This window comes from Toxotes jaculatrix, chromosome 13 (genome assembly GCF_017976425.1).
Source record: "Toxotes jaculatrix isolate fToxJac2 chromosome 13, fToxJac2.pri, whole genome shotgun sequence".
NCBI classification, from domain to species: Eukaryota; Metazoa; Chordata; class Actinopteri; family Toxotidae; genus Toxotes; species Toxotes jaculatrix.
The window spans coordinates 12,315,513-12,339,927 of record NC_054406.1 but is presented as its reverse complement, the minus strand read 5'-3'; the positions used below and the strand labels follow the sequence as shown (position 1 = coordinate 12,339,927).

The following is a 24,415-nucleotide window of genomic DNA, read 5'->3' as shown; positions in this document are numbered from 1 at the left end:
TTTTACAGTAGCACCACAACTTCAGTTTCCAAGATGGCGGCGCCTGTAATTGAAACATGCCATGTCGCTTGTTGTGCCAACAGGACACCAAACGTTGTTTCTTGGAGTCGTGGAGGAACCGTTGCTTTTGGGACATGTGACTCGGTGGCTCTGTACCACCCACAGGTAGTAAAGTCTGTCTAATTCCTCCAGTGAACTTCGCTACAGCTGTCAGTTGTCTCAGCTAAGGATCACCGAGCGTCCTGTAATTGTAAATAATCGCACGTTTTGTTCATTAACTTAACCAACACGAAATTTGCTGCTGCTTTAGGAGAGGAGAGTCGTTGCTGTGCTGAATGGACACACGGGCAGAGTGAATGCGGTCCAGTGGGTTCACAGAGAGGACTGCGGTGAGTGAGGAGAGGGAGGAAAGTGATGCGGACCTGTGAAACATCTGGCTCTCATCTGCTCATGTCAGTCACGACCATTTGATCTGTCGCTGGAATAAGTGCGCAGAGGCTTGTGTGTGAGCAGACGTGAGATGTTACACCAAGAGTTGCTGTAATTTAATTCAGTCTATGGATCTAAAATTCAGTCACTAATGAAAATCTAGGTCTTCAACTAGTCTTTTTCATTGTGGCTTTGAAATACTTGTTAAGTTTGTGTAAAGTCCCTTTGCTGGCATGTCACTCATAGACCATTTAGCAGTATATATGTGTATATATATATATATACACACTATATAGTCAATTATTCAGACACATGAAAGATTACACACCATGGGTGATAACATGTATAACAGTAACAACAGTAATAACATGTTATTATGCTGCTATAAAAGCCACTGCTCCTCTGGGAGGGTGTTTCACAAGGTGTTGGGGGCCGGCTGCAGGGATCTGCTCCCATTCAGCCTCAAGAGCACCCGTGAGGTCGGGCACTGATGTTGAGAAATAATCCTGGTTCACAGTCGGTGTTCTAGTTCATCCCAAAGTGTTGTTGGATGGGGTTAAGGTCAGGGCTCTGTGCAGGCCAGGCAAGTTCTGAAACACCAAACCTAGAAAACCATTCCCTCAGAGAGCCTCCCTCAAATTAAGTTTTAAACACACTGTTGTCTGATAATATCATTGTATCTTTACTTAACTCTGTTGTTTTTGTTGTCACAGCTCTGGAGAGTCATCTTGTCTCAGGGGGTTCAGACAATCGGCTCATCCTCTGGGAGGTGCAAAATGAGAAGGTAAGCCACCTGCTGCACAAAGTTGTATTTCTGACTCAAACTTTCCTGCTTCTTTTTAGAGACGTATGCTATAAAATGTGCTTTGCTGTTTCCAGTTTACCCAGTCAGTGGAGTTTAAGGGCCACACTGGTCCGGTTTGTGCTGTGGATGCCATCTACGTGGAGGGCTCAAAGATCCTGGTGGCCTCCTCAGCATCTGACTCTACAGTCAGACTGTGGCTCTGCAATGAAAACAAAGAAGGTACGAGAACAAACAAAAAATGGCAGATCCGTTTATCATCTGTCTGTGGAGTGGTTCTGGCATGGTACATTGCCACCACATTAATGCTGGAAATTGTACTAAATATGTACTAAATTGTACTAATTATGTTTTAAAGGAGAAATTTTGGATTGACTGTTTTTAATTTAGATGGATCCCCAAAAAATAGCTCATGAGTAAATAGCTGTGACTTTTTTTTTTATAAATGGGATTTAATCATTTTTTGGATGTGAGACACCTAATGTATCCAGAAAGTCCAGAAAGGAGAAGAGTCATAAGAGTCACAATATTACTTGATAAGTAAATAATCAATGAATTCTTGTATTCACTCACTTACAGTGTGACTATCTGCCCCCTAGTGGCAGACAGTGCTTACAAACAACATGATCACTTGCCTCATCTCTGCAGTCTCTCTATCACATCTATTACATTATATTTATATTTCTACACACATACTTACAATAGACTCTTTTAAATTTAAATATCACAAAGTACGCTTCAGATGTGGTCAAAACAATCTGATGTGTTTGGTCAGAAATAACTGTACATGCTGTGCAGTCTCTCCTGGCTAAAGGTTTTTATTTCCTAAATAATGTAAGTTAACAGATTCACAACAGCTGTCTTAATTGTAATATTGCTTTAATCTCTTCATGTAGTTGAATATCAGTGGTGTTCCAAGCTGTCATCCATATGTACTTTTTTTTTCAAGCTGTCACCCTTAACAGCTTCCCTTTGTTGAAAGTTTCTGTCCACCTGTCAGTGCAGACTAACACTGATGGTGCTGGACAGTCATGAAGAGCAAATGCATGTATGTGGACTGAGCATAACCTTGGGGTGTATTTCCAGATAGTAGTACTAGCTATGTTATGTTGGTGCCTGTATGCAGATTGTGGTAGCTTGAAAGACCCTTGTCCTCTACCTATACGAAAAGGCAGAGGAAAAAAAATCTTTCTGCAAATATTTCACCTAGGAACAGTCTAAAGAAATCTTTGAAAGTACGACTGCACAAAGAATAAAAGCTGCACTTTTTAGCTTGATATATATATTGTTTTTAATGGTGTAATATAACTTATCAGAAAGTTAAATTCCATGTACATGTGTGTTCCTCAGCCGAGTGCCTCCATATCGTATCATTTGGCAGCGGTTTCATGATGGATGTCTCTCTGGCACTGTTGCCAGGCAGCAGAGGTAAGCCTAAGCTCTCCTACATAGACATCCTTAACGCCGCACACACTCTCTCTCACACATACACACACATTTTTCCTCTCATGTCTTCCATCTCAATTTGCACCCCTGCTTTAGTGCCTGTAACCGAATGTCATATTCAAAATGCACTCTGCGTTTGAAGTGTCTTGTGTCATTTTGCCTTTCTATTTTACATGCCTTTCGTCCGTTTGATGCCGTGCTTCAACCTTCCTTTCCACCTTGCTCCTGTTTTATAAAACCCCGATGTACAATAGATGTTAATGTATGCAGCCTGCCATGTGTTTGTACTTACATGACTGTGAAAACCTAAACCTTGTTTCTCACAGTTCCCATATTGGCCTGCGGGGGTGATGACTCTTGGGTGCATTTGTACGTGCAGTCCAATGGACAGGTAAACTCAGATCAGTACTCACTCAGAAGAGACTCATTCATGTATTCAGTGCCAACTTTTTCATGTGAATTTCTAAAGTTTGAAGGCAACATTTGACCTTTTTAAACTGCTTTGCAACAGCTCCAGAAAGCTCTGTCACTACAAGGACACGAAGACTGGGTTCGTGGAGTGACATGGGCATCTGTAGGTGAGTTTAAATGTCTGAAGGTAATGGTAGTGTTATTGTTTCAGGAACAGAAGCTTGTTTGAATTATCTCTCACATGTCATCAGCATCTTCTGAAGCACAGTCTGATCAGAGCAGAGATCAGATCAGATCAGGTGGTGACAGTAACAACTAAATTGCCAGGGCTGAATTTTTGCAGAGCTTATAAAACAAGCTGAACAAAACATTTTGATAGTAAAACAGATTCCTAGATTTACTATTGTGATTCGTTGTTATACAACTGTTATAGCTTGTGCTTGTGGTTTTCCATAATCTTTGGTTTATCTAAGGTGAACGTGCTAAGCTGAATAATGCAGTTATTGGGTTTTGAAAGAGTCAAATGACATGTGATTGGCTGAACGCTGTGTGGTAGGAGGAGACTTTCAGTCACAGCCTTCAACCAATTTGATGAGAAAGTCTGAGGATCACACTTTGATCTTCTGACAGCAAAAAGCAAGCGAGCAAAAAGACAAAATTCTCTTTTTAGATCAATAGAACATTTTTTTTTAAATCTAGACTATTCCGTGTGTGTCTAGCCTTTTACACCAGTTATTTTCAGTGCAGCATCACCAACCAGTGTGCTGTTCACAGCACTCTGATAGCACATAGCAATGCATGGATCCAATCCAGGCTCTACTAATTGTGTAACCCTCTTCAAGGGCACTTCATTACTGCACTGTTCTGACTGTGTAAAAGCTATTTCATCTCCTTAACCAGCCCTCTCCACTAGCGTCTCCTTCCCACTCACAGTCTATGACCTACTCCACGCTGCCAAGCTACCAGCCAGCAAAAAGACAGAGAGAAGTTTGTTTGTATGAAATATTTCCAATGGAATGACAAAACCCCCCTCTCCACAGTGATAGTAGTTAAATAAATCTTTCTGTTCTTTTATGAGTCGGCAGATGGCAAATTGCAGCACTAGAGGTTCAGTTTATCATAGCTGTTAAATATTGGGATTCAGAGCATGATGCTATTTTTTTGTTTCTGTGTTTCTATCTTTATTCTGTTTTCAAAATCATGTTTATTATTCTGTCAGCCTAAGCTGTAGATTAAAATCAAGGCTACATTAAAGTCAGATGGCCATCTCTCATAAACCAAGGGGTTTATGGGAAAAAGACCCGCTTGCCCAGTTTAGTTATCCCCCTTTTAAAATGCATGTTTGAAGAAGCACCACGATGTCAAGATGTTTAAAATGTCACATATAAATGAGACGTTAGTGTCCATGCCTCAGGGTAATACTTTCTGGCATCAAGTTTCAAAAACAGTGTTGTATAAAAAATAGTCAGACAGGGTCAAGAAAGTCACCAGTGCAACTAGTTTTGGCAGAGTTTCAGGCAAGAGGTAAAAACAATCAACATTGTCACTATCATCAGTGTCATTACACCATGATTGACAAACTATAATGGCCTTCCTCCCCCGTCTCCCGACAGTCAGGAGGCCTTAGGTGGTGGCAACAAAAGACTTTTTATTATGTCTGTTTATCTTGGCAGAGGCAAAACTGGGCCACTGGCCATTGGACTAAACCTGAAACACATAATGTGAGAGACAAGGGCACTCAGGGGTAGTGGCGTGTGCTTTGTTTACCACCTGTCTATGTATTTTAGGCCTACTCTCCTGCTGTCTTACTGGCTACACCACAGTCAGAAGCAGTCTCCTCTTATGCCTTGATTAGAGTTCTAACAGATAAACCGATGAAAACAGAAATTAAAAATCTGCAAACTTGCTACCCGAGGCTTTTATACTTATTACATTCCCAGAAAATGATTGTGCTACTCAGAAGTCAGAAGTGCACATAATCTCTTCTGGGGCTACAACTTGCAATTATTTTCATTAACAATTAATCTACTGATTATTTTCTCTACTAATCAATTCATTTTGTCTATAAAACATTAGGAAAAATTGTAAATACCGCAAAAAACCACAAAAATAAAAGCACATATTACCACAGGACAGCAAATAACACCAAGTTTTTAACAGTTTTGATAAATTCTGTGATAAGGTAGTTTAAGAGTTGACAGAAAATGTCTTTCGGTTGGAAAGGTTTTCAGGTTCTCTGTCTGACTCGTTCAGGTGGGGAGCTGTTATTAGCCAGCTGTTCGCAGGACTGTCTCATCAGAGTGTGGAGGCTGTGTGCCAAGTCTGGGACAGACACCCGCACAGAGGACGATCACACCATCATCAAAATGAAAGAGGACGTTTTTGAAGTGAAGGAGAGAGGTGAGCGGGCCACACTGGCTTGATTATGAAAGGGTGCTAATTAACCAAATGAAGAGAGATGCTTTTTGATGGTTTAATGGCACATGGTGGTTACCGACCTTCATAAAGAATCAAGCGTGTATTTGTGTTTACTTTCATCAGTGTAACATAGTTAATTGGCTTTTCACAGACCATTTAGAATTACATGCAGTTAGCCACAAAAAAGGAGATTTTTTTTAAAAAAAGCAGCAAATATATACCTACTCAGCTCATGAGCTTCCTTTCTTGTAAGACTGATATGGTAATAACAGTATTCACCTGACCTCTCTGTCTCCCTGCTACAGACGTGTCCTCAGTGTTTGCTGTTTCTCTTGAGACGGTCCTGGCAGGTCATGAGAATTGGGTCTATGGAATCCACTGGCACCCCCCTTCCTACAAAGGTACCTTGATTTAAAAAGAAAAAAAACACAGGGAAAGGATTGGTCACTAATGAATTCCATTTTTAGGACTTTTTTATAAAATTGCCAAGAGGTCGGTGCTAGAATGCCTTTTATTTTAGAATCAGACACAATTCCCTTTAAACATTTCAATCACTTATTCTGCTCCTACCGCCTGTGAAAGTAAATGGAGATATTGTTTCTCTCTCTGTGTGTCTTACAATGCTATTGCTTACAAAAGACAGCAAGAGACGGTGACAATTTCTAAGGGAAAAAAACGGTTTGAAAAGTTATTGGCTTAATTAGTTCTCAAGGGAAGGCCTCCTAGATGTGCTAAATCTTCTCTTTAAACTCTGGCTTGCTTTAAAAGCGTCTTGCATCAAGATCACTTCACACCCATCCCAGCTTTTATGCACATGCCATTGTGTTTAGATGCTTCAGATAAATAAAGCTCACACACAGTCATGAGCGCAGAGGCCGTCGCAATGATTTTGTACAATATTGTGATCTCATCTTGTAGTCTTGATTATTTTTCCATCCCTTCAAACAATATTTTCATCACCATTAGGCATAGATAATTATAATAATTAGAATATGACACGACAGCATGCAAATCTCTTCATGAACCCCTCAATAAAAATTGAATTTTATTTGCAGTTGGTCTTTGTAGGGGAAATGTGTTAGGTAAGCTGTTAACCACAGAACGCTTACCTGTGATTGGTCAGTCTATCTGTAAAAACACCTATAAGAAGCCCTTGATTTGTTGCACCAGAGCAGCCATCGTACATACGCAGTTGTCAGTATAAATATTCAGTACATACATTTTGGAGACAAAATCATATCGTGGTTCCTGTGCAGCCTTAACAATAAATCACAGAGGACCTAAAACAACTGAGGAGTTGTGAGATGATTAACAAGATAAGTGAAAAACACATTTGTGCCTCGCAAATGATGTCAGTTCTTATGACCCTAATCTCAGACATACTGCTCAGATGAAAAATTGTGATAAAGGAAGCAGCTCATAACTCAGACATATGTGGCCTGTGACAGGAGGTGTGAGTAGAATTCAAAAATCCTGAAAACCACTGGCCCAATTATCGACTGTTTTCTATTGATCACTGTTGACTGTGTATGTGGTTCCTGTATAAATCCCAGTTGTCTCACTGTCTCCCCCCTGAAGGTGGCGAATTGCGACAGCCTCTCAGTCTGCTCTCTGCTTCCATGGACAAAACCATGATCCTCTGGGCTCCTGAGGAGGGATCTGGCGTCTGGGTGGAGCAGGTCAGAGTGTATGCAGATACACAGACCCTACACACATAGTATCAGTCACTCTCTAAAGACACACACACCGATTTCCCGCTCTGTTTCTGCCAGCTTCTCTTTCAGTAGCTCTTGACATGATCTGGAGCTCAAAGCCCTCCCCCAGTTTCCTCTCTCCTGCTGTCAGTGCCCCTGCGTTGGCCTCCACTCTCCCTGACATTGAGGTGTCAGGAATAGAAGTGATAGACAGTGATGAAGCGGCGCCCAGCCCGGCGCACCACTGTGAGTTTAGACAAGCCGAGGTTGTCCTCCCCCATCTTCCCTTCGATCACTCACTCAGACCGAACCCCCTCTTTTACGGGCCCATTCCCCAACACATCCGACAGAGGATGGAGAGGCCGGTGGAAGACGTGCCATAGCCTCTGCTCTGCCTTTCTCCTTATTATTTTTTACCCTCCGTGATCTGTCATTCCCTTTCACTCCACACACTCGCCTTCTGTCATTTTCTGTCCTCCTCCTCCTCTTTTTTCTCCACCGCTTGCCTCCCTTCCTCTTCTCCTGTCTCGACTCCCTCTCTCGCATTATCTCTCTCCTCCCTTCCTTTTTCTCCCCACCACCTCGTCTCTCTGAGCTCCCAACAGCTGCTGTTGTGCCAGAATGGGGGCTAAATTTAACACAAGTGTGGATGGCAAAGAAAAAGCAGTTCTCTGCCCATCTGCCCCACAGCTTTCCTTCTTTTTTATTTAAATACAACTGGCAAATTCTCAGGTGGTTCAGGGGTACCTCAGATTACCTTTCCAAGTACCTAACAGAATATAGAAACATGTACTCATGGGCAAAAATATCAGACACAAACTAGCAACAAGGACATGCTCACACATGCAGACATCCTAGAATATGTCCCACAAATGCGCACACACACATACATATACCACACATCCTATCGCACAGAAATGGTTCACCTCGCCATGGCAGGCACCTCGAGTGTGATCACGCCCTGAGGTGATGAGAAAGATTCCACACTTGATCAGTTACATTTTTGCACCTTTGATCTCATCGTTCACATCCACGGTGACGAGCTACAAAGCCCACAGAAAGGAGCAACCATGAAAGTCCCGACTCTCCTCTCTGACAAAGGGACGATGATTAGGGCCTGAAGCCAGTGCTGATGTCACGTATACTTCCTTAGTATGATTAGACAAAGGCGGTCAGTCGAGAAAAAGAAAAGAGAAGCAGCGGTAGGTGTTTGAAATCAAGTGTGGTGTGGCATGTCTCCCTCCTCAGCTCAGGATTTTTCTCCCTATGCCAAAAATAAATAAATAAATGAACCCTCATACCTGGAATAACCTTTTTGTTGAGCGTAAAAGTGCATCGCATATGAGTCTCCTCTCCGTTTCTCTTTCACTTTATATCTCTTTCTTTTGACCTGTTTTTCTTTTCTTTTCAAACGAGAGCCAAACCCTTTGAACTGACAGGTTTCCTGCCTACAATGGAAGCTAAACCTGTGAAGCTCTATCACACACACACACGTGCAACAATGAAATGTCCGTGAATAAAACTGTATTTACATTTAGTCCCTATCTTTACTAGTTAGACAGAATTAAAGGCCTTTGGTCCTTTTTGAGTGTTTTCTGTAACCTGAATAGGCTTCACAAAGGCTTTTCTATGGGACGTTTAAGTTTTTGGCAGAGCAGATTCCGCAGCGCTAAATGACCAGCCATGTGTGTCTTAATTAGCCGATTTTTACAAAGAAGTGCTCCACTTCTTCACACTGATTAGAGTAATTGGTGAGATTTAATGGAGAGTGGGGTTAGCAGTGGGGTGGCCGGAGCCCACCACTGCGTAAAGTACATCTTACTAACGAGACATTCTGGTAATTAACATCTCAGACTGACCACAGCGGGCCACCGCAATGCCTGGAGGAATTGTCAGTTTGTGCGCGTGTTTGTGTGTTTGAGAGATAACCTATTTTCAGGCCTTGGCTTGTGTATTCCCTTCAAGTTTCACTTGGCCGCACGACAGATCGAGGAAATGCACTAAAACCAGAATGAGTTTTTGAATAAGGAGTTTTTGGATAATTTCTGTGTAAATATGTAGATGACTGTCTGTACAAGTAACCTTTTCTAATGGAAACCATAATAACTGCCGAGCCCAGTTTTTGATATCTGTGTTGCGAGTCTTGGGCATGTAGAAATGTTCTCACGTTTGATAGACATGATTGACGATTAATCAAGAAAAATGTAACTAACAGATTAAAAGATAATGGAAATAGTTCTTAGTGGCAGTCACTCAGTCAGTCACTCATCGTATCAGTCAGTATTTCAGCCAGAAAAGCTGATTTGAAAACCTCTGCTCCATTCTGTATGGGTTTTCCCGGCCTGGCTAAGCTTTTTCCAATGCTCGTCACCCTTTTTCTCTTCCTCCGAGAATGATATATGCCTTCCTTTCCCTGCTGTCCTTGTTCTGTTCCTCCCCCACACCCCCGGCGGCCAGCGATAAGGTACGCCATGCATCCATATTGTTCTTCTTCTCGTAAACAAGACCGATGACGGCTTTTTGCCTCTGTGAGTTTTTGCATGATGTACAGCCGGCTCTTGTGTGCAGAATTTTAAAATCAATCTGCTTAATGTTGCATCTCATTCTCTCTCAATCTCACCATCTATGTTTCTACCTGACTGTCTGTCTCTCCTCTCTGTCTCTCTCTTTCTCTGTGGATGGCTGGAGGATCTTGCCATTCAAAGTGAAGGCATGCCTTTATCGCTGTCATTAGTTCCGCTGTGTTTCAGCCTGCAGACAGACATTATTTTGAAGGTCAGTGATGACCAACACAAGCTCCCTAAGAGGGCCGTATGATTGAGGACACCACTTTAATGCCACATACAGTAAACCGACATAGCAAAGTTATGCGTGTGCCTCTGCTGGTGTGTTTATGTGTGGCCTTTCAACTTGTTTGTTTAACATGTAATGGATGCCCGCAGGTTCTTGTGCGTTTCTCCTGAAGTGCGCCTCAGGCCACTGCTGCAGCTAAACACACCCTCACTTTGTGCTTCAAGAAAAGATAACGGGCTGAGCTGTACATCTTTTCAGATTGTAATAATTCCAGTATGAATTTAGCACGTCTCATATTTCCTCACAGCCAACGTCCATATCATTTAAGGCACGAGCTAATTAAAGATGGAAGAGATATAATATAGCTGTATCTGAATACAGACCGCAGTGGTGCTGAGGGAGCAGTGTAGCTCTCTCTGGGGCTGGTTCTGCTGCTATCGACTTGAATAGATCTCCCCTCTGGGCCCAGTTTACCTCCAAGGCCTCAGGGTCCGATAAAGCTTTTAATTGTTTGAGCTCCTCATGGCAGTGGGAAGTTGGCCTGCTCCACAAAATATTCTCAAAGTCCTTCAGTAAATAGTTTTTCTTTTTCTGGTGTATAATCTCACAAGAGTGATTAGATAATGCTAATTTCTGACACGACTTTAACTGATAGCTATGCCTGTAAATGTCTCTTCATGCCGGGGTATAGAACTTTCTTATACTGTTATTTATATTTCAAGGATGAAGCTCATTTTTCCTTTTATATGCCAGTTGCTGGTCAAACTGTTGACAGCTCATTCTTCGAAAAGCTCTCTGTAGCCTGAACAACAATTCCTGTTTATTCAGATTGTTTTTTTTTTTTTTAAATATGTTTCAAGTTATTTCCATCCAGTCCCATAATCCTGCATTGAATCCTATTGGTTATGCAAGTACTAGGATGTGATATTTATTATGTCTCGTTTCCTGTGTTTAAATGTGTAATTTCTGTTCTCTATGGATATTAATTTCAATGAAAGGATGAATGAATACAGTAATTCATTTTTTACATTTTTAGAACTAATGAGAATGGTTGAATATTGTTCATTTTTAGTTGTAATCCTCCTACATTTCTGTTTACCTTTAGTGCACTTGTTTCTTTTCTTTTTGTGTTCTCCACCCTGTAAAGCAAAACTTTAAAGAAACTAAATGTGAGTCAGAATGACCTCAGACAGGGTTTAAACAAGTGCATTTTCATTTGTCAGCGTAATTGGTGACTGCACTTAAATCAAAATGGGCTTTCTGCCCCAGGTAGTGATTTGAATCCACAAAATTCAATACAGAATTGTCTTGACCCACAAAAGCTTTTGTGGGTTCCCAAGATTGGACAGGTGGTGCGAATCCTGAAGGAGCAATTAAAAAAAAAAAAAAAAAAAATTCCAAACATTTTTCTAAGCTGCGCTTGTGTGCAGTTTTAAATTGGATTGGTTTTTCGGTGAAAGCTCAGACCCTATGGAGGGTTTACACTCTGTATAAATAAGATCTGCCCTATGTACGTGACTCTGGGGTCGCAGGCTCTCACCCAAATCCAATTTATGTAAATCCTTGTGTTCTCAAGCTTTGCCATTTTTCATGATTATTTGTTTAATGTGATATGCTGCGCTGCAATTGCTTTCATTTTGTATTAGACAAATGTATTTTGAAAAAACACAACATAGTTTATTCAACTCTAATTAAAGCCCCATTTTGCATAATTTCTCATTTGACTTGTCAGCTTAATTTGCTGGGGGTTTTTTTTCTGCTTCTATCCACCATTATGAAGGCTGTTAGCTAGTTGGTGGGAGACTGAGAACAGATTTGACATCCCTAATTTTTTTCCCCCTTCCCTTCTTTTCTATAAATCTCAGCTTGTAGCCTTCACAGAAAACCCAGGTGTTTGACAGAGCAGATAGGCCATAAACAGCATGTCTGAATGTCACACAGGATGAAGGCAGATGCTAAATTCATAGATCTCAGAAATAGCTGCATTAAAAAAAAAAAACTACCTTACTCAGCTGCTTTTTCTCCATATGTGGCAGTTGATGCACATTTATGTCGTTTCAGGTTTACTTTCATCTTTCTCTGCAGAAAGTCAGTGACTCTGACCCAGAAACCAGGTGTTCTTCACCCACCTGATGTCAGATACGAATGTGTAGTAAAGGCAGATGAGCTGATCGTTCTGATCGCTAATGATCACCCTCACAACGTGTTTTTAAATGTTTTTTTTTTTGTTGTTGTTGTTGTTTTATACACCAGGTGCGTGTAGGGGAAGTTGGTGGCAACACTCTGGGTTTCTACGGCTGCCAGATGAGTCCGGATGGCTCCATGATAGTGGCTCATGCTTTTCATGGAGCACTACATCTGTGGTGCAAGGACCAAGACAAAGAGGTGAGAGTCACGGTCTAAGCGGCACATAAACTTTCAAATCAAATATTTTTGTAGTTTATTCAGTTACAATACACATGCTGGAATAGTTTATGGAAAACAAAGAATAACAAGCGTGTTAGAAATAAGATTCTGTGTTAGTGTATTGCTACATACATACACATTGTGTGAGAGACAGTGATTAGTGTAATTAGTCACACTGAGTCTCCGGTCTGCCACTCAATTTGACTGGCTAAGCATTTGTCTTTGTTGGGTGTCCCTGAGAAAGAGTGGAGGTCTGAAGCCTCAGCGTAAGTTCAGAGATAAGTGCACTGCAATTATGCCCGCTTGGCAGGTGAATTAAAGCTCAACGCAAACCTGAAGGTGTTGATAACTAATTCAGATTGACTTCTCATACAGCAACACCGAAATTATAATCAGCTGCTCTCATATAGCTGCCAATGAGACTCATGGGCTTTAACGTCATGTGGCTCGTGGTTGTGGTTATCGAGGGGGGGGGGGGGGGGGGGTCTAGATAGTTGAAAACTGTAAACTTACTGTTACAATGCTGTCTGTCCAGGGAGAGTGGAGACCTGGGGTTGTTATATCAGGTCATTTCAGTGCAGTCCAAGACCTCAGCTGGGATCCTGAGGGTGAGTTCATCCTCAGCGTGGGCTCAGACCAGACCACCAGACTCTTCACTCCATGGAGGAAACAAGATGGCAAACCGGTAAAATCGATTCAGAATCTCACCTATAACATGTTGAAACAGAAGAAATCAGTAGAACTGAATTAATGACTCTTCTTAGTTAGTGGGTTTAAATATTTTATGTTCCTATTTTTAATTACCAGATGGAAATGTCTGTTTTTTTTTTTTTTTTTAGCTGAACCACTAAATGCCCCCAAAAAATGCATTGCAACATTGAAGAAAATATTCAGTAAATCCAGTACTAATATAAAGTAGTCCCACTGATTTTTCAACAATGGCCAAATACAAATAGAGAAATTAAAGGGAAAGTTACTTGGGTAAACAATATAGCATTTATCATCATATCATTCAAGCCTATTAGGAGTTTAAAAAAATACTACATTTCAGAAGTCTGCTTCAAACACTGCCATTGGTGGTTTTCCTATTAAATGATCTTGTAGTGTAAATAAAGAATTGTTTCCTGTGAGCGATGGTTGCTTAGTATGCTTCTCTCCTTTCAACTCCGGCCAGTTGTATTAACCTTTGTGAGTTGCAGTCAGTGCCTAATATATATTCTACTTGCTGCCGCTGAAATATGTTTAGGCTCTGTTCCTAATTGAATTTTAGTAGGCTTTAACTCAATAATAATGACTTTCTTAGAGGTAATCATATATTTTTTAGGGTAAGGCTCACTGGGATTGATTGATTACCCTTCGCAGTACTGCAGGATACTCCTTAGATTTATTGCTAATGTCAGAGTAAAGGGCTACACAGCCCACTTCTAACTTTGCCTCAGTTTTATCCAGGTGAAATTACTAAAGTCAGGGTAAAACATTCATCTTAGGTTCAAACAGGATCAAGGTTCCAGTCTTCATTATGTTATTCGGGATGCCACTTTGGATCATTGCCACCTCATGCCAGTGCCAAAGCAAATCCAGTCATTGTAGTGGAGCCCTCCATCTTCCCTCGTGAGAACACTTTGCATCTTACTCTGGAAATGTTTTATTTGAACAGGAGAATCAATTTTGCATTTGGCTTGTTTTCAAACGCCTGGATTTAGGGCTGAGAAGTCCAGTCCCACAACACCGGAGGATCTATTGAAACACTGGCACTTCCCCTGGCAACCACCGCAGCTCAGGATCTTAACAAAAATGTTTCTTTGTCTTCATCACCCTGCAGGCAACCTGGCATGAAATCTCACGGCCACAGATCCATGGATACGACATGCAGTGTCTGGCCATGGTCGGAAGGTTTCAGTTTGTGTCTGGAGCCGATGAGAAGGTCCTGAGAGTGTTTCAAGCTCCTCGTAATTTTGTGGAGAACTTTGCTAACATCTCTGGGACGTCGAGAGAAAAGCTTCTGGCATCCAGTGTGAGTTCCAGATTAAATTACTTTCTATGATTATATTTTCAGTCTTCTTCATTCCATCTGTAGAAATAGTCATAAGATTAAATCCGTAAACTCTAAAGCCACGTTTGCCCTATGTCCTATGATCAGATCTCACCAAAGCTTCCTTGGAAGTGTCTCTTTCACTTTGTTTTCCAACTATAAAATGTGCTGAGTGGACTGCCTGCTCTCTTTAAAAAACCTGCTTACTTATTGATGTGTTTCTCTATTCCTTCATTTATATCATGCTCATTGCCAGGACTCTGCCAACCTTCCAGAAGGAGCCAGCACACCTGCCCTAGGCCTGTCCAACAAGGCTGTATTTCAAGGTAAAATACTTGCTCAGCTCTGCATTTGAGAGTTTCAGTGCTCAAGTTATGGCCAAGTTTTTTCTGACAATCAATTTTCTTGAGACAACTGTTTCTTATTAAATTGAGCATTTGTTCAGTATTTTCACTCTTATAATGTAATTTTAATTTACAGGTGACCTTGTCCCAAAAACCAGTGAAGAAGAGGAGCAGTTCAGCAGTGTATCTGATCAATACCAGGAGTCTTACTTCCACCCGCTCAACATGACCGGTATGGTACAACTGCATAAAATACATTTTCACACTCTCCAATCAAACATTTTTTTCTTTCAGAAAATGTGGTATCTGAGTAAACTCATATTCAGTTTAACCCTCCCTGATAAATAACTTTGAAGCCAAAATGCATCTCTGTCACACTCTATGGCCTCACAGGCTGATTCCTATTCCTCATTGCTCAGCAGCCTCTGCACACATTTAAGAGTTCCTGTCTGCCTGTCGCAGGATGTTTTTATAAGAGACAATGATATGCAGCCGGACGGACAGTTAGTTATTGCTCTCGCCATGCACCACTCCCACAGTGCCTGAGGTCTGCTGGAGGCGGACGGTATTACAGCAGGAGAGGGAATGAGAGGAAAGGGATGGTTGGCGATAGTGCTGGAAGACGAGGTGACAGGAAACAGCGATATAAGCAGAAGCAAAAAATAAAAATAAAATAAAAAAATTCAGGAACAAGACAGGAAAATTGCAGGTTCTTATCACAAAATGACTCCAAAACAACTGAAAGACTGAACAACAAAGCATGTGAAATGTGAGACAGGTTTGGGAGGGGACGGCTAATTGATGTGTAGAGAGGACACGGGAAAAGAAGAATACAAGAAACAAAGGAAAATTAGAGAAAATAATTGTAGGAAATGGGCAGATGGGAAATGGATGAGAGTCAAATGAAGAGAATGTAGCGCTGTGCTTAAAACCCCTGGGGTAGGGGGTGTGAAAGGCTGTCATCAGCATGATTGAAGCCACTCCTTAATCTGCAATGCTAATTAGAAAGCAGGCTTATGTGATTGCAAAGTTTAAGTATCGGTGACCCCCGGCTATGTAGGGATCAAGCAAGTGCGGAGACTGCTGTTAACAATGCATTTTCACTCGGTTGATTGGCGTCCGCCGGCAGGGAGACAAATGAATAATTAGCCAAAAGGGAAAGCAGATGACCAATAAGAAAAACACAAGGAGTGTAGGTTTCAATTACACGCAACTCAAAGTGCGGCACGGGGCTGGTGCAGAGCCTGCGGTGTGTGAGGGAGAGGATTGGCACCCGACTAGACTTGATCCCCTTCAAGCCAGCAGCCGTTAAGAAACGGAGATAAAGCTGCAGTTGTTTCAAAATAGCTTTTTTTTTTTTTTTCAGGGGAAAAGCTGCAAATTGCAGAGCAGAGGATTTCATGCACGTTAAATGCTAAAATAAGCTGTACGTGAATGTGAGAGAACATTGTCTCGAGGCGATCCATCGTGTTCTCAGTCTAGCACGTCATTTTTAGCTTGCTTTGTTGCTCTTTATGGTACCTATTCTGTCTTTCTTTTTCCCTTTTAGCTTGCGAGCCTGTCACATACACACATTTGGTCCCTCTTTGGGTTAACAGTACAGAGATTTAAAGGAGGGAAACTATAATAGCCACTTGGGTGTAATCCTCATTTAGCAAATTGGAAACTGGTTGTATTTGAATTTTAAAACAGCTCAGTTTTCAGGGCTTTGCAAATGACAGTTATATAAGGATTTTGGAGTTTGTGGTGAACTGTGTGTGTGTGTGTGTGTGTGTGCACGCAGAGCCCCCACCAGAGGATCATCTTCTCCAGAACACACTCTGGCCTGAGGTCCAGAAACTGTGAGTACTGAAATGTTTCTCTGCTGACAGCGTACCCAGACCGTCTCAGCTTGTCTTTAGCTTCAGTTACCTGCAAGTACAAACAATATTCAGAGTCCTGAAACAATTTAAAATCACAATCTCCTTAACATATTTCCATTTTATGTACTTCCTTTCCCTATAGACATCAGTTTCCATATCGCTCTTAATAAAACAACATTTCCACCTGGAATTGTGTGTATTTGGTTTTGCCCAAAGGACTTACTGTTTCTGAAAATGATGAACTTCCCAAAGCTCTCGGTTGTCTCCCTCTCTATATTCATCAGCCAATCAGAGTCCAGCTTCCTGCCATCCCATGAGCCTCTTCCCCAGGCTGAATATATTGCCTCCATTTGTGACCAATGTTAAATCCATTTACCAGTCAGTCCACCATAAACATGACGTATGGCGTGGCCGTTTATTCGAGGTGTGGGCATTGAGTGTGTTGAAAAGCATTTTTCTACCTCCGTTTGGCTTCGCCCCCCTTGAATCATTTAGTGCATAATAGAAACATTAAAATGAGTAAGTGGCCGAATAATTTTTGTGGCATAAATAATACTCTGTTGCCAAATTGCTGCAGCGTTTGATAGCTTCCTGGTTGGGGAGGAATTTCTCTCCATTGAGTTTTGACATTTTAAAACAACCAGGTGATAGTAGGCAAGCTAAAAGTAATTAGGCTGTGAGTGATTAGCTGCAGCATCATCACTGTTCATCTCTGTCAGCGGGAGAAGGACCAGTCGTCGCAGATCAGCATTTTAATTTCACACTCTGCTTATTTACCTGTCTGCAAGCGGCGATGGCTCTGGCCTGGAAGCTTGTCGGAGTGATGCTGTGGAATAACAGAAAACTTAATGTACTGTCAGACTGGGAGGGCTTTCTATGTTGCTGTCCACCTCTAACCTGACTGTCTTTCAGATCCCGTGTGTCTCCCCGTCCACATTCAGCGTGCCGGTTCATGATTAATCTCTGTACGATTTTCCTCCTCCGTCTCCTCCAGGTACGGCCACGGCTTTGAGATGTTCTGTCTCGCATCTGACAGCCGCAGGACGGTGGTGGCGTCCGCATGCAAGGTCAGTGCGATAAGACAGAGGCCGTTAGTCCGGACTACATGACACCCCTGAGCAAAGGCCGTTAGATCAGAGGAGATAGAGCATCATGACATACACACACACATGTTCACACCACAACACACAGCAAGCAGGGTTACACTGTGCTGTCTGTCACGTATTGATACTGCCTTCCTTGTCCTGACCTCGGTTGTGCAGACACACACACACCTAGAGATACACATGCAGCAGGCGCCATCACATACACTTTGACTCTCTTTCTTTCTGCTTCACCCACCTTCTCACCTGCGTTTCTCCCCTTTTTCTCATCCCTTCATCTTTTGTTTCTTCCAAAAGTCCTTTTTTCTGTCCTCTGCCCGTTTGCTTTATTCCTTTCTCCCCTCACAATCATGTTCCCTTTTATTCTCTACTATGACTTTCCTCATCCCTCAGCCTTCAGTACCTTTACATCTTTTTTTTCTTTTCCCAACACATCACAGCTAGCAAGCAAACATTTTATAGAATTTTTCACAACAGAAGTTACAAAGCACTTTACAGGGAGCAGAAATGGCAAAGAAGGAGAACAGACAGAGAAAGCAGTAAATAAAACAAGGAGCAAAATGTGCATAACTCACAAAAGTAAAGTAAAACTTGTCAAATCAAGAAGAGGACAAAGAAAACATTTAAGATACTTTTAAAAGATGCTATATTGTGTATGTTTTTTTTTATCTGAAGTTAGAGTAATATAACCTGTTTATTTTTTTTTCCAGGCATCTAAAGCCGAGCATGCAGCAGTGCTGCTGTGGAGTACAGCTACGTGGCGTCAGCTGCAGACGCTGCCGTGCCACACGCTCACCGTCACACAGATGGCCTTCTCACCTGACGCACAGCTCCTGTTAGCTGTTTCTCGTGATCGCACCTGGTCTTTATGGACACGGAACCCGACCACACCTGAAAGCCCAGGTGAGAAGTAGAAGAACGGAGGGGAGGAGCGGATGCTAATGAGGGGGTCCACCTTAAATAAGCGTATTATCAAGTCATCAGGATTTTCTTTTCAAATGCTCCGCGGCTCAGGATGAGATAATAGTTCTTCATGGTGCTTTGAAATTAATGAATTTTAATTAAAAATGTGTTTGAGTGAATTTCAAGACAAAGAGACAATACTGGAGCATTACTGGCAGACAACACCAGCTTCCCTAATTAAAATTAATTAAAATAAGGTAAACCCACTGAGCAGATTTGTTCCAAATCAAATTCCAAGACAAGCTGGCCTGATTGGAAGAAATCCTCTAATTAATACTGTGAAGAGCCAAACAAGTGATGCATTGACTGAGACTTGTCCAAAAAGGAGCTAATAAAGGAAAGGCTATTTATTTATTTATTTATTTGGTTTATTTTAATTTATTTAAATCTAATATTGTCTGCATATTTATGTAAATTGACCACAATTTGAATTTCTCTTATTGTTCCCTTTTAAAGGACGTATTCATGTCTTTATTGCAGTAAAACTTTGGGTTGTAGATGCAACTCTGCTTTGAAACAGGGTGCAAGAGCTTTCAGATAGACAGTAACTATGCAGAATACAACAGATGCCTCCCTGTATATTTCATTTGATGTCATCTACTGCCAGAGGGCTTATCAGTACAGCAAAGTAGCAACGGCTCGCAATAGCTCATCAAATCTGTGCTTGTGTGTATAATCATGTCAGGATCAAGATGAAGAAGAAAACTACGAGTTGTGCGACCCTTGTTTGAAGAAATGCAGACGTAAACCCCTGCGTACTGGCTTGTTTTGGGCCTTTGGTTTGATTTCAGGATCCTGAGTATCGATCTAAAACCCTCCCTTGTAGCTGTATCACTCATTCTGTCTGTTTTGCTTGATCTTTGCCCTCTGTGAGGCTTAACTCAGTGACGGTGACATTAATGGTTAGAGAAACAGATTTGTTTCTGGAAGGTCAGTATCCACATGGTCTGAGAAATTAAGTGAATGAGAATTCATCTGTGTTTACAGTGTAGTTTCAGCCTACCCTTTGCATTTGAATTTTTTAATTTTTTTTGCAAACAACCTGAAAATACTGTCGCTGGCATTGACTTTGTTTGCAGTCATTTTCCATTTTAACTGTCTGCACGTGTCTTTTTCCATTTCAGCCAGTTTCGTAGAATTTACTCTATAATTTCTAACCCCTTTCATACATAATTAATGTTTTTATTAGACTGTTCTTAATTTAACATGTAGCTGGCTATGATGTGATGAGAGCTGTTTCTTTGCTTCTTTCTCCAGTAAAGAAAAAGCAGAACCTGTGCATCCTCACTCTCCATTCGCCTCCTACGAGGCCTCTGTTGTAAACAAGAGCAAGCTCCTGGAGAGTTTGTTTATATGAGAGAATCTCAGCACCTCAGACAAATAACCTGATCCTGCATCCAAGGTGTGCAGAACACAACGTGTAAGCTCAGAGGATTACCTCCCACCTGCACCTGGTAACACATCTCCTGGCTCTTTTGGCTGCTCAGGGTGGTCTTAATGGGCACTGACAGAGGCTAACCAGCCCTGCACTCTCCTGTTTGCCTGTATGGTGGACTGCACAGAGGCAGGACGGTGTGCGTGTGTGTGTGTGAGGGGAGGGGAGGGAGTGGAGGGGGGTTGGGTCCCGTCTGTTCTTGTTGGCTGCTGAATCACTCAAGGTGATTGTGAAGAACACACCAACACCCACGCACACACACACACACACACACACACACACACACACACACACACACACACAAACAGTCTCACAGGCCAGACTAGGGAAGGTTAAGCGAAGTCAGAGCCGATCAAACAAACTAACTTCCTCTATCCTCAAATCTTCTCTGTCTCCTACCCGTTTTGTCTCACCACATCCTCCTCCCTCCATCTTCCTCTCCCTCATGGGTCAAGAACTCAGACGTCTTCATTAAGGAGACACTGTTACCTTTCACTCCTCCTTTTTCTTCTTCTTTTTTTTGTACAGCTTTCTGTGTAATCTGCGTAGCCTTTCTCATGTGCCGTTCTTTTATCTTGTCGGTGTATTTTTTTTTTTTTGCGAGTTGCCTCTAAACTGAACCCGTCTCTTCTTTCCTTTACTTTGTCTGTCTCTGGTCACCATCACTGTGCGGTGGGACTGAACAGCCTGACATGCCCCTCTAGGTCCTCAAAAGAGAGTGTTAATGGAAGGAGATGCAACACTCGTGTGTTCCAAACAACACACCCTCTAATGTGTGTGCGTGCATTTTGCTGAGGGAGAATTTTTTTTTTGTGAGAGCACAGACAGACACGACACGGTGGTTAACTCAGACTTTTGTGGCGACACTGTGGTTTTACGGCTGTGTGTACATGCTGGCTCGGTTTTAAGGGTGTGTGTGTGTGTGTGCCAGTGAAGAGCAGCACTGCCGTGGACGCGCAGACAGGCGGCTGCCAGCAGCATACAAACAAGCTCTCTGGGGAAAACCAATCTGGGGCCTGAAATGACTTAGGCTGGGGAAATAAACAGCAGCAGGTCATAAACCAAAACTGACTGAAATGGAGGGGCTGGAATGAGGTTCTCTGTCTTGTTGGGTTGTTTATTTGTCGTTCGGGAGAGAGCCTTTACTGCCTCAGAGCACTGAGGCAGCAATCTAGATATGCTGATGTCATGCTACAACAATCATGACAAAGTTTTGACTATCAGCTCATCCCGTGTTGTGAATGCGTTGTTCTATAAATGAAATGTGACAAAACATATGTAGAGTTGTGTCTGGCTTCATTTTTTTTTTAATGTAATCTCTGTTTTTGTTTCTGTGTCCATACAGAGCCACAGTTCTCGCTGCACGCACACACAGGGAAGGACACAGCCATACACGGCCGAATCATCTGGTCATGTGACTGGAGCCCTGACAGCAAATACTTTGTGACATCCAGTCGTGACAAGAAGGTCATTTTCAGATGCTGCCTTCATTCACCAAACAAACAAACACACAATTAGAATTGAAAGTTAAATTGATGGAAAGAAAAGTGACTGATGGCATCAGTGTCGTGACTCCTCATTCCATTTTTTTTTTTTTTGTCTGTGTGTGTCCAGGTGATAGTGTGGGGTCCGTGCAGATTAGAGGACACTGGAGACCCTGTGCTTCCTCCTGAGATTAAACCCTGCTCCTCCGTCTTGGATGTGGGTGATTCTGCTACCGCTGTAGCTTTCTGCCCTGTACTCTGCTCTGATAACAGGTACACAAACATACACACACAATCACACATGAAAGCCTGTTTTTTTTTTAGCAATACGGACAAATATATGGATAAGTATCACCTTACTGGCAAACCAGGATACTATCGGTCGAATGGTTGTCTTTCATTTTACGTAGGGGTTATTTTTATGCCGAGGAAAACGTCAAACAACCAATAACCTGGCTGTTTATTTTTTCATTTGAAAGAATGTAACAATGACCCAGAAACACGTTAAGTTAATAGCAGCAGAAGATGGGTTGAGGAAATGAGTTACCTAATGACTAAAATGGCTCACAGCAACCAAATACGTGAATTATCTCTGTAAGCACTAATGCACAGAGCACGATGCTTGTTTTTAAAATTAATTCCATATTTTCCTGCAGCTATTAGTCTTGTCAACCAGTACAGGGAGACCTGGATTCACTTCAGGGCATTGTAAGCTGGTGGCTGGTATTAATATACATAAAGCTTTATCTGTCACAGTGTAATGCATGGACCCAGACTTCTGGATTCATCTTTTAAAGCCCCAGATGAAACATCTAAATCCTGTGATAGTAAAATGAAATTTAATTTGGTAAAAGTATCTTAAATTTTGTTTCTAGGTCATTTCTGTAAGGTTTGAGCTATAGAAATGAATTTAGACACTGAAGGTTTGGTCTACTGTAATACGTACTCTGTGTGTGTATGTGTGTGTGCTCTGGTGCCTTTTCACAGCTACCTGCTTGCAGTTGGTTTGGAGTGTGGCAGGATCCTGCTGTACAGGTGGAGCCCTGGCCAGGAGCCTGCTGGAGGACACGACTGGAGCAGCTGTGGAGAAACAGACACCTTGTATCCTTATGAAACATAGACATACATAAACGCACAGACACACACAAGGTTCTTCTGAAAATCATCAGATACAGCACTGAAAGGCCTCCAGTGGTCTCTGGCAGCACATGTAAATGACAGCATTGTGGCTTCAGTCTGATGGCTGCTGAGAGACAGATGCTTTCTGTTATGTTATGGGGGGAGAAGCAGCAGGGCGCCGGAGCTGAATGGCTGTGCTCCTTTAAACTGGGCAGCGGTCAGGGAGGAAGCTATCGACAGGCACTTGAGCGCATTTCTGCTTCTTTTGTATCCCGTGTGTGTGTGTGTGAGTCACTGTCTGTAGAGCACAGGAAGTGAGCTGAAGACAGGTATCCTCATTGTGTCTTTGTATCAGAAGGCTGCTGCAGGTTTCATACAAGTTTTTGGCTTCAGTGCTGCTCAGGACCACATTTTTGTCAGTTTGACAACTTTTGAAAGTTGGTTGAGCTAATCTGTTTTATATTCAGCTATATTTTTTAAAGAAACTGTAAAAATCTCCATATTGAATGTGTCAAGGACAAATCATCCAAGAATTGTTCATGTTGTATATTTGAGAGGGAGAGGTAGCACAGTAGTATGGTATACATAGTGGACATTTTGGGGTAATTATTCTAATGCTTATTGTCGTCCAGAGCAGTATCCTGTTGTTTCCCTTCATCACATCCCTTTCACAGACAAAGCCACGCTTTGGCAGTCAAGAGGCTTCGCTGGAGGCCCAGGGCCGGTCGAGCAGGTCGAGAGAACATCAAGAAGGATGGACAGACTGACAGACGGAGTGAAATCGAGGAAGAGAGCTCCTGGGTCCAGCTTGCCAGCGCCAGCGCCGACCACTCTGTCAAAATCTTCAACATCAACAAACTGGCTCTTTAGCACCACCAACACTGACACTATTATGTCCCTTACACACAGTGAGACATTTGGACTGAGGGCCACAGGCCTGACTGGGGCACCAAGGCCACAGCTGCTTGCCGGCAAGCCATTCACTCCCTGTGACAGCCAGTTAAGTCATGGGTCAGTCACAGGACAAAAAAAACCCAAAACAAACAGACCACACATGCCCCGAAGTCTGTCTGACTGAACGGATTTGATGGGTAGAAGCAAGACACTTCAGAGTGTTTCACATTCAGAGAAGACGACGCCACTGGATATCTTTACAGATCACATATTTAGACAGGTTATCCAAGTAAACATGTATACAGTGAACTGTATCCTAAAAGAAACAAGTCAAGGAAGTGCTCAGATCATTATGATCATTGCATTCTCTCTGGCTGTTGAGGATGTCATTAATCGCTCAGCTTGTATGGTGTTTATTTGTTTTATGACCAATCAATAAAAAGTTTTCTATATCTACAGTTTGTCTGTGTTTGGTCTCTGAATGAAGTTCTAGTTATTGTTAAATCACCAAACACTTAAGCCGTTTTCTCATTTGAACCCTGAAAGTGATTCTCTAGACACTGGGAACCACATGCATTTGAAAATTGTTAGCAGTAAGTATACATGAGTCATAGTTAAGGAAATAAAACACAGGTATGGTACTTTACAGGCAGCATTAAACATAGGAGCAAAACAAGGATAAAATCAGCGCAAGACTGTCCAGTTATTGAACGCTGCAGCTTTAGAGTAAGGTACATCTGCTTTTGGAGACTGAGTAAAGACCTTAACAGAATTCTCAAG

General features: G+C 42.0%; 1 protein-coding gene across 1 annotated transcript; it reads left to right on the top strand.

Annotated features, from left to right (window-relative positions):
• The first annotated feature begins 30 nt into the window (after positions 1-30).
• On the top strand, positions 31-24,081 carry elp2 (elongator acetyltransferase complex subunit 2). Its single transcript, XM_041054014.1, has 22 exons — positions 31-165; positions 311-389; positions 1,143-1,213; positions 1,309-1,453; positions 2,582-2,659; positions 3,004-3,068; positions 3,189-3,255; positions 5,342-5,488; positions 5,812-5,907; positions 7,085-7,185; positions 12,247-12,378; positions 12,935-13,084; positions 14,222-14,413; positions 14,688-14,757; positions 14,912-15,007; positions 16,559-16,616; positions 17,632-17,704; positions 18,451-18,643; positions 21,484-21,605; positions 21,753-21,895; positions 22,610-22,723; positions 23,416-24,081. Exons 1-22 carry the CDS (start codon positions 34-36, stop codon positions 23,609-23,611), a joined length of 2,520 nt encoding a protein of 839 aa, XP_040909948.1. The 5' UTR covers positions 31-33; the 3' UTR covers positions 23,612-24,081.
• Positions 24,082-24,415: the final 334 nt, after the last annotated feature.